The sequence below is a fragment of the Atta colombica genome, unplaced genomic scaffold, assembly GCF_001594045.1.
Source record: "Atta colombica isolate Treedump-2 unplaced genomic scaffold, Acol1.0 scaffold145, whole genome shotgun sequence".
Classification (NCBI taxonomy): Eukaryota; Metazoa; Arthropoda; class Insecta; order Hymenoptera; family Formicidae; genus Atta; species Atta colombica.
In genome coordinates this window covers 738665-749960 of record NW_017259234.1, presented here as the reverse complement: position 1 = coordinate 749960, position 11296 = coordinate 738665, and the positions used below count along the sequence as shown (strand labels likewise).

The 11296-nt window shown below is 32.6% G+C and overlaps 2 protein-coding genes across 3 annotated transcripts in view; one reads left to right on the top strand and one right to left on the bottom strand.

The window, feature by feature from the left end:
- Positions 1–2287, bottom strand: part of LOC108685079 — a 19410-nt gene extending 17123 nt beyond the window's left edge. For both annotated transcript variants that reach the window (XM_018189709.1, XM_018189710.1), the window contains exons 1-3: positions 1726–2287; positions 404–519; positions 131–264 (exon numbers count right to left, since the gene is read on the bottom strand). In XM_018189709.1, the coding sequence (XP_018045198.1) occupies positions 131–264; positions 404–519; positions 1726–1840 (365 nt within the window). In that variant the 5' untranslated portion in view covers positions 1841–2287. The remainder of the gene's footprint in view (positions 1–130; positions 265–403; positions 520–1725) is intronic.
- Positions 2288–4806: 2519 nt separating this feature from the next.
- LOC108685046 lies at positions 4807–10635 on the top strand. The gene is made up of 3 exons (XM_018189663.1): positions 4807–5110; positions 7391–7567; positions 7642–10635. Exon 3 carries the CDS (start codon positions 7687–7689, stop codon positions 10558–10560), a length of 2874 nt encoding a protein of 957 aa, XP_018045152.1. The 5' UTR covers positions 4807–5110; positions 7391–7567; positions 7642–7686; the 3' UTR covers positions 10561–10635.
- Positions 10636–11296: the final 661 nt, after the last annotated feature.

Genomic DNA, 11296 nt, shown 5'->3' with positions numbered 1-11296 from the left:
ATATACATATATATGTACACACACACACACACACACACACACACACACACACACACACACACACACACACACACACAAAATTGTCTAAATATTATTAAAAATAAAGAATGTTAAAAAAAATTCTTCTAACCTGTTATTCATCATTTGAAGAACTTGAGATTTACAGTAAGGCATTAAAAGCAGAAGTTCGTGTATTCCTCCAGTGGTGTGAGTTATGCTACTATCTACATATCCTATGATATTTTTATGACCACTCAGGTTGCTCTGCAAATAGAAATAATTCATTCAATTTTCAATTCATGTAATTAAAATGCCATATAATGCCTTTATTACTTCCATTAAAAAAAAAATTAAAATAAATTATAGCACGAACTAACATTTCATTATTTACGAAAGTACTCACAGCAATTTGAATTTCTCTTTTGCATACATTGAGATCATGTTCATTGTTGACATACATTCGTTTAAGTGCATATCGTCCACCTGAGGCTTTGACCAAAAACACAATCGCAAATCCTCCTGTAAAACAACAATTATCTTATGAGACACACAATAGAAAGACAGAGAGAAAACAAATGCAAAATGTTTTCAGTATTTAATTATAGTCATATTAAATTAAAGAAAAAAATTATAATCAGAATGAAAAAAATATGAAATAGGAAATAGGAAATCTACAAAGTTACTACGCATTGTATGTAACTTGACACAGATACAATTACAGAGTGGTAATAAAAGATACTACTCTACTCGGCTTTATCTCAAAGTAAATTTACTGATCAGACAATAAATTTGTTTGTCAGTTTCAGTTATATTGACATGTAACAATATATCTGTCATCTGGCATTCCACACAATGCAACTATTACATATAAAAAAACTTCTCGCAATATTAGCTCCCTGAAACATTGACATCCTAATTTTCTAAATGATATGAAACTGACACTTCACAATTCATGTATTTCCTGAGAAGTAATGAACTTAGATACTCGTCATAAAATCATAAAATATCTTAGCAAAATATCAATTATATTTCTTCATATATGAATGTTACTAAGCACCAAGACCCGCTTTAATCGAAAAATGATTTTCTTCTTCTCTCTTATTTATGTTTAAAATATTTTAGATTTTTTGTGTAAATCCTGCATTAGCTGTCTGAAAGGCAACTGATTGTTTATTCCAGAACAACAGAATTGACATTTCCTGGAACCATGAATTTTGTTAACAGTGTAAAACGCACAATTTGTTGGTCGACGTATCAAAAGTTAATGGTCTTTACAGAAATCCAATTTGATACTAAAAATTATTTATTTTTGAGTATTAGAGAAGCACTGTTGTTTAAGAACTTATTAATCTTCGAAATGAGTAATTAATCAGTATTAAATTTCTATAAGGGGGAGCTTAATGATGTCCACCAACCACCCGCCCCGGATGCGGATGGAGATCGTATACTGTTGTCGCTTATCTCACACTCGCCGAGGACAATCCAGGAGAGGAGAAAGAGAAAGAAAGAGAGAGAGAAAGAAAAAAGCGGGACAGCCAGGCATGGCGGAGAGGGCGGGCAAGGTTGCGGTGCAAAATAGAACAGAGGGGACACTTCCAGTCGCGTACACTTCTACTGGAGGCTGAAACACAGAGGAGCACACACAAGAGCGGGAACAAGAGGAAGTGTCGATGTCGTCATAAAAGAAATGTCAGAAAAGAAGCAATGTTTAAGAAAACAGCGTACCTTCTGCCAGGACTTCTTCAACGGTGACGGTATGGCGGCCCACGACAAACACCTTCCCCAGGTAACTGTTGGGTTCCTTCGACGTGTTGTCGATCTTGGAGAATAGTTTCTTCATGCTGGCGCGCTTCGTCCTCGCCGTCGACGTCGATTTGACATAGGGTCCCTTGCGCTGCCGCTGCACTCCGCTCCGCTCCGCTCGGCCGATCGCGCCGATCACCGCCCCCGGAACGGAACGGTACGGTACGGTACGGTACGATACGGTACGACGGCACGAAGATCTAATGCGGCACTCTCTTGCGCGGCTGGACCTCTCCTTCTCTGCCGCTGCTACCAGAGATAGAAAGAGAGAGAGAGAGAACGAGAGGAAAGAGCGAAAACTTGTCTCTGATCAGCCGCAATAAAGTAGATTTCTCGTCAACACAGTCTCCTTCTCGTGTATAAACTGATTACGGCGCACCTTCTCAACCGAAGGATATTGTCATGAAGGTGGTCATGATAACAGTCGTCAACGTATTATACATCACTCCTCTACCACCGTTCCTCGGTCGACATCAGTCGACATAACTCGGACCGCGAGCCGACTGCGCAGCCGCGCCTCCGCAGCGGCGACATCGGAAACATATGTGCGCTACTTCCGGCCGAATGTCAAAACTATCCATTGGCTGGTTGGCTGGCGCGTCCGCCGGCTACCCTGACGTTCCTCAGTTCCTGTAGTAATTATTATTATGGGAATTATATTATTATTATATAATTATGGAAACTATATTACTGTCACAGAAACTCTTATATTATTACAATTAATTATTATAGAAACACTATCGTGGCGCCTCCGCCGTTCGTTCGTGCGTGTGCAACGGTGCGCTAAGAATTAAGTACAATTAGTACAAAAGATCGCGTCCAGATAAAAATTTTTCCTGGCGTTACGGAACTCGCGGATGAGATTCGAAACCCACGAAAGAACCTGAAAAAATTGCTCCTTCCGCGCGAAAGAAGAACTTATTACTCTCCTCGATATATATGATATGGCCTGAAAAACCGCTCGACTATCGAAAACACCGCCGGCATAGCGTTTCTGCGAGTTACGTCATCGACCACGTGACTCGAGCCGCCCAGCACCCACACAGCGTGATACATTGACGACTCGCGTTCTGTTGCTGCGACGCAAAACGTGGCACTCGGAACGTTCGCTCAATTTTGATTCGGAGTCTAATTCGAACCCTAAAATTGAATCTTCAATACATTTCCCTCCTGATCGTTTACGTTGATGATACAGAACATGCATACTAAATGTTATCTCTTTAATTTTCGTAGAGTGAAAAAATGAACCGTTCGTAACACAAAACGCAACGATTAACGGACGCGACAGCCGGCGACTCTCGATCGACCGTCTACTTCGTTCATCTGTTTCGATCATCTCGATATTTTTCGTTTGTTTCGATCTCACTGGCGCGAAGCGCAGATCCCGATGAATGATATCTTCACGTTTCCATGAGGTTGTTTATTGTGATAGTTAGAAAACGATTATTTCCTTTTCGCTTTTACAACGATCGAGGCCAATTAATAGAACGCAGTTTTTCTTGTAGACATTAAAGATTATTTTATAGCATTTTGTTTAGCTCGTATAATTCTCTGGTTGTTTTATAATTTGATGAAATAATATATTGTATATATATTCTGTTCGTATAAATTAAACCTGACAATATTCATTACCGCTACAGCACAAAAATTGCAGCAATGCTACAACATTGCAGCAATATTGCAGCGGTATTGCTGCAAATTCTGTATGTGCTGTACGGGCAGATTTAATTGTTTAAAATATTGATATGCTTTTATACATTTAATCGCACAACCCGAATGCAAACGAGAATGGATTGAAATGAATTGAAATGGATTCAGATTTTCAGAAATATTGATTCACGCATGTTAAAATGAATGCTTTTCAATGTGCTGAATGCATTTTTATTTATTTATATTTACATATTTATAGGATTGCATAGAGCATATCTCTATGCTTTTTAATCTAAAAATAATATTAGCTTTTTCTGTGCACAACACACACATTGTGAATACTGTTCAATTCAAAATTTTGAATAGAAAATGCAGTTTTTCAATCCAATTGAATCCAATTAAATCAAAAAAAAGTATTCGCTATTTAAACATCCATTCGGATAGAAAAAAATTTCAATCCATTTTAATCCATTTTTGTTTGCTAGGAAGTTATCATATTTACGGCCTTTTAGAAATTTCTTGCTTAATATTGTATTTTATATTTAACTTTGCTAATTTCGTGTATCCCAATGAATTAAAATGGATTGAAATTTGTTTCTATCCGAATGCGTATTTTAAATAGCGAATACTTTTTTTGAATTTAATTAGATTCAATTGGATTGAAAAACTGCATTTCCTATTCAAAATTTTGAATTGAACAGTATTCACAATTATATTATATGTTTTTGCACAGAAAAAGCTAATATTATTAGATTGAAAGGCATAGAGATATTCTCCATGCAATTCCTATAAATGAATAAAAATACATTCAGGATTGAAAAGCATTCATTTTAACATTTGTGAATCAATATTTCTAAAAATCTGAATCCATTTCATTTCATTTCAATCCATTCTCGTTTGCTGGTAGTAACTATATGTTAAAATGAGTCAAATGTAGATAGGCGCACAAATTGGGGGCACATTAATAGAATCATCGTCGCTTAGAGGACTCACTAATAGAAACAAAAACATTTTTTTTCTATCTTTGTCAAAAGTATTATAAAGTATTAACATTTTTTTAGATTAAAGAAATATTATTAAAAAAAAGAAGTAGTTGAAAAATCGATATTGATTGCAAGCGGATTGGAAAATTAGCAGTAAAGCTACAATATTTAATAATTAATTCAGTAATAAGCGAATTGGCTAAAAGGCATGTATTAATAGGCAATTAGTTTGGTTATAAAAAAAATAAACTTGTGAAAACGCAACTGACAGTTAAACGACGTCTGCTATACCTGCGCCGTTTGTGTGCGCACAAATATATATAGCTATTTATAGCCTCGCAAGTGTTCTCAAGTGCCTGCGAGCGAATAATCACGAATGGCCAGCGATGGTCTGATTCAGAATTTGCGAAAAAACAGTGAGATATTTGCCCTCAGAGAGATGATTTTTTTGTTGAAAAGGGCAGAAAAAAGGGATTCGTGCGAGACTTCTAACGAGTAGATTGGAATAGACTGGAGTCGACAAGTGGATGAAAGCGATCGCTAATAATGCGATTTTGAGATCTCAATTGACAAGTATCATATACATTACATTTTGTCAGTTATCACATGATATTCGAACTTTCTGGATACATCGCTATTTGGCTAACTTGGCGTCATTCGCTCAATCGAGACACGTAAGAAAGAGTTTGATCTCCATTAAATTCTATTATAATATTTTGTTATAGAATTTGGTTATTTACACTAGATTAATGCATGTATTAAAAATTGCTGTACATGCATTAAATTAGCAAAACTAAATGTATAAAGGCGTGTAAATATTTTAAATTATTTAAATGTCCAATGATGATACTGGATACTTTTTCCACAAGAAACACGAATAACACAGTGTAACATAACTTTGGCTGTCTTTCTTTGATAGAAATGGACAAAATATATCCCTTTCTGTCAAAATGTAGATTAACTTTAATCTCGGTTTAATTTACTTTTTATCTTTTCCTGAATTTTAGAACAGAAGAAAAAGTAAATTAAAGATTAATCTATATGAGTAGAAGTAAACAACAATTGACAGTCGACATAGGATGCTTTACAGTCGACATGAGCTAACACAAGTATCATTCTGTTTTTATTATTTATGGAATGTCAAGAAAGATAAAAACAACATTTGAATCAACTTGTATCACAAATCATCATAAATGGAATGCATCCATAAACGTCATTCTATTCTTCTTGCATTCAATATATAACAGAAATGAAACGCATTTGTATCCACCTAATGTTTACTTAACATTGATAAATAACAAAGAATAATAGATGTTTTCTAGTAAGAGACACAGATATAATAATGAATCTTTATTGTTATATTCATCCTTATTGCCAATGTTAAACAAAGATAACATAATTCACTGTAATATCTGTGGATGTTCCCCATTTGGTGATACAAGCAAAAATATTGTCCTATCTTTCTTGGTATTCTATGAATAACAAAAACAAAACGATACTTAAATAATAAATTAATATATAAATAATTTAATATTACTTGTCAAAAATCACAGTTTTTTTCATTTATCAAAACTACTTGAAAAAGACATGTACACAATGTTAAGAAAGAACATATGATTCTTGTGAGGAAAACGATAATGATAAAAAAAAAATAAAATCGACATAATACAGTATATTTAAAATTTTAAATCAATTTTATATTGATTAAATATCGTTCTCAATTGTTACCCAAATCTTCCGTCTTATTAAATTGAGTCTGATATATTAAAATGGAAATTTATGAAGATTAGAAAAGACTTCGATAAATGTTCAGAAGTATTACTCTATCAAAACTGTAGTTTTTTTCAATAATTAGCACTAATTATAAAAGGACACGTATACAATATTTTAAGAAGGAATTTATGCCTCTGCTATAATTTAAATTAATTAAAACAGAGAATTATGTTATATATATATAAATTTTGAATCATGAATTATTTTTTGCTATAATTTAAATTATATAAGAAAATATATGCAATTGTCAAGTTTTCTCCAAAAGAATAATGAGTCCGTTCTTAAAACATTTTATATATGTTTTTATGACTAGTTTTGTTAACTACTGAAAAAAAAACTATAATTTTTGATAGGGTAGTACTTCTAAACATTTACCCAATACTCATACCGACTTGTATCAAATAGAGAATATCCTAAGATCAGTTGTTACATCTTTAGATAAATTATGCAATAATTTATCTAATGTATAAATAAAAGAATATAAGAATAATAGAATAAGAGAGTAAAAAAATAAGAGAGTGAGCTGAAGTTTAATCAAAAGGTGGAACAACCCATCCTTAGTGACACAATCCACCCTTAGGCTCACTTTCACAATTCACAGTTCAACTTATTTCTCATCTCTTTCCAATTCTAGCATTAGAAAGAGATGAGGAATAAGTTAAACCTCAATTAAGATTTAACCGAATTAACTATGAGTTGTGAAACTGATCTTATGTCCATTTCCATCAACGTAGATTAACTTTAATTTTGGTTCAACTTACTCTTCATCTTTTTCTAATTTTTTGAACTAGAAAAAGAGTAAGTTGAACCAAAATTAAAGTTAATTTACATTGACGGAAATGGGCATTAGTGACACAAGTTAATATAATGTCGTTTCGTTTTTGTCACTCATTGGATGTCAAGAAAAATAGAATGTTTGTCAATGGATCAGTAAATAAAATACTCTTTGTCTTTTGCTGAAAAGTTATTATTAAAATTGATTACATTATGCCACTGCAAATATTTAATATAAAGTATTTTTTTAATAAATATCTTTAACAATTTAGATGTTTTATATAAAGCAGGCTTTAATGTACACTAATCTGAGTGACAGAATTCATCATTAGATGACATTATATCGTCAATTTTTAGTAATTAAGTTTATTAAAATTTGTTGTTAGTAATCAATTTTTATTTTATAGTGCAAGAGAAATATGGGAAAAAATTGTTTGTCTTTGTTTGCCAAGTACATGATTTTATTTTGATTAATAATGATATCATATCCAGTATTGTTGTTTTATTACTCAATATTGCTTGAGAGGACTTCCTAAGGACTTCAACTTTCTTTTACACATCCGGTTGCAGGAACCGGTCAATATGTAAGTTTGTCCTTCGTTTACCAAATCTCTAATATCTCAGATACATTGTGTATAATTTGATTTATTTACTACAGTACTCACACAAGAAGCAGACAAGAAGTCATATATCTTCATTCATTATGAGTGAATTTGACGACTTGGACCTCTTGGATATCCAAGCTGATATTCAGGCTCTTGATGAAGTTTTAGCTCTGTCTGCGAAAAAAAAATCCCAGCAACATGTTAGCAGCAATCAACAATCTGATGTTCCGTCGAATGTCGACGCTGAGGATGACGATGACTGTGTCAACTATCTCCAAGCGAATCAAGAAATTGAAAAGTCTCTAAACGCTTATGAAATTAATACAAGATTGATTTCGGGCTTGACAATAGCTAAGAAGAAATTGACTGCTCTGTTAGAAGAGTGTGAGCAGAAGATAAGGCTACTGGACGAGAAGTTGAAGAAATCCACGGATGAGTCGAGTTCAAATTCCAAATTGGCAATCAGTAATGCTGGTATACCATATTTCAAAGACAAGGATTATTTCGGTGCTCCCAAGAATATTGATACTAAGCGAAAGGAAGCTGCTGGTGAAGTGTTCCTTTTGAATTTGAAAAAGCCTAATCGTTGGTCAGGAAAAGACAGAGAAATGCTTTTAAGTGCCATAAACAATCAAGCTATCGAATCTGTATTGTCTGGAGGATTCAACAAAGAAATTGACGAGTCGACATCTAATGATCAAACTAAGAAAACTACATTAGTGATTCCCAGAAACTTTAACGAGATGGTGGGACCGTTGGGTGTGAGAGAATTCGATTGGCACAAGATTTCTGTTATGGATTTTGATAATAAACATTCACCAGGCGAATGCAGGGCTATGTGGAATGTCTACCTGCATCCTGCTTTCAAGAAAAGTGAATGGACAAATGCAGAAGATAAGAAATTGCTGAAATGTATTATAGAATATAAATGTCAAGATTGGGATGCTATTGCGCAAAAATTAGACACAAATCGTAGCGCGTATCAATGTTTTATCAGATATAATACTATCAAAAAAGTACCATTAGCTGGACAACCATGGACCAGGCAGGAGGACAAACATCTTGCAAAAATTATAAACGCAATCAAGATCGGAGATTATATCTCTTGGTCCGATGTTGCTAATCATTTTCGGCACAGAACCAAGCAACAAATTTATGTACGATGGACGTATAGGAAAGCACCGCATTTGAGAAAAGGTAGATTCACTCATCAGGAAACATTAACTCTCCTGAAAGCGGTGCAGAAGTATGGCATGGACTTCTGTAAAATTTCAACCACTGTAATGTCACATCGAACTTCGGTACAACTCCAAGAGCGTTATCATACGGTGGTATCCAATATCAATAATCGATACAATATTTGGACGCTCAATGATGATATGATGTTAATTAATCTACAGTTGCAATATAGTAACGATTGGTCCAGAATAGCCAAATATTTTTCTGATAAAACAAGAACACAAGTAAGACATCGATATAACGCATTACTAAAGTATATAGCAAAGGGTGTCAGTCTTGAAACTATACCTAGACTGCCCCCTACAATTCCCAATAAAAAAAATTTTATTAATAAAAAATCATCACCCAATAAAGCACCAAAAAGACATATTAAAAATGCAATATTTGAGATACAATCTGTTGTAAATATTTTTGATATTCAGTTAAGATTATATGAAGTTCTTTGTTTTCCACTTTCAATTAAACCTAATAATTCTGAAAAACTTTACAGCATTGAACAGCTTATACGTGATACTAAAAAATTATACAACACATTAACTTTATTAAACGCCAATCTTGATATTCCAGATGATTTTCTGAATTATGTGCAGTTGAATAACAAAGAGAAACAACTTTTAATTTCTTTAAAAAAATATTTAAATGTAAGACATATACAGAGTAATGAACTGATAGAAAAATATAGTACACGAATGTTCGGTTGTGCCTCACAAGTTAATGAAGGTGATTTTTTTATACCACCACTTCCATTTGATGGACATGTAAAGCTCAGAAAAATAATTAAAAATCAAAAAAACACATCTATAAATTATAATTTAGCCATTAATGAAAAATTTCTTATTGATGTACCTACAGATTTCTCTATAATTCCCTCCGTATTTCCTTTTGTTAATATTGAGGAAGAAATTCAGTTTTACAAATTTGGTCAATTCTTAACAAGTGATTACCATAATTTTTTAGAGCAAAAAAATTTAGATTTATATAAATCAATAAAATGTATCTTTTCTTTTGCTGAAAAAACACAGATGTCAAAAGAAACTTTATTAGAACACAATAAACTGAATGTGAATTCAGAAATCAGTTCGGAAGATTACGAACAAGTGGAATTAAATAAGTTAAAGAAAGCTGATAAATCAGAGGTAAGTTTGGAAGCTTACGAACAATCGAAATTAAACAAGTTTAACAAGGAAACTACGAGTGTCAAGGAAGACGTTGAAGATGTAAATATGGGTAATATAATTCCACCAAATCAAGCGACTTTGACAGGTATGAAGAATTTATTTCTTTGGAAATTACTGTACGACTATCAACACGAATCTCATCTACGATGTGAATTGATGGCATCATTTGGAAATGAATCAAAATCAAAACGTAATGCGACAAATTCTGAATTTATGGAAATGGAGAGCGCCGAATATCAGCTGCTACGAGTTCGCTTACGGCAATTATTTGAACTTCCAATAGGTTTGTCAAATACTATACTGGAAGTGCAAGGACCAGAAGCAATATTTTTAAAAGATAAGTCGACTCATCGAATTATTTCAACAAAAAGAAAGTTTGAAGACGATAGTGAAGACGAAAATACAGAAATAAATCCTTTGGAACTAAATAAAAGAAACAATTCAAACGTTTCGACTGATAGCAATTCTCAACTCAACTTGGACATTGCATTGACAAATCTTCCTAGAGTACGTAGCTGTAAAATAGTTAAAAAATATAAAATCACTAGAAAATAACGCTGGAAAAAAATTCTGGATGTCATTCAAATCAGTATCGAAATATTTATAGGAAGCATTAAAGTTTTATTTATCTCCAAACATGATACATTTTTTTAGCTTACATTTCCTTTTATATTAAAGTAAATGGGCGTAGAAAAAAAGACTAGCTTTTATTTATTACAAATATAATCTTCTGAAAATAATTCATAATGTATTATATAACTGTGATAATTAACAATAGTGACCTGGAAAATTTAGTACATATGTACGTGTATACAATCTAAAACTTATGCATGCGCATTACAAATATATATATATTCATCTAGTATAATTATAACTAAGATATAAAATTACATTTATAGATTTTAGGGAGGCCATAAGAGTGGCTACTAACAAAGTAGTAGTTTTAAACGAATTTACGTTTATCGAAACCTATTTACAGTCTATGTAAATGATATCGAGAGACATATAATATTTGTAAAACACATAAGAAAAAATACAATGAGCAGTTGTATAAGAAAATATATTTTATAATAAAGTATCTTTTTTCTCGTTTCTTATTTTTATCAATGATTATATCTCTTTTTTTGTTTCATTACAAGTATTCAATAATATCTTTCTTAAAACCATCAAAATTAATGCTAACAAGTGATTTGTAATATATAATAAATTCATAAAACATATGAAACGAGATCTCCGATTTATACATTCATACAATATATATGTATGTATTGAATATTACAAATTATATCAC

Coding starts and splice junctions, on each gene's coding strand:
- LOC108685046 (XM_018189663.1), top strand. CDS start 7,687: ATGAGTGAATTTGACGACTTGGACCTCTTGGATATCCAAGCTGATATT.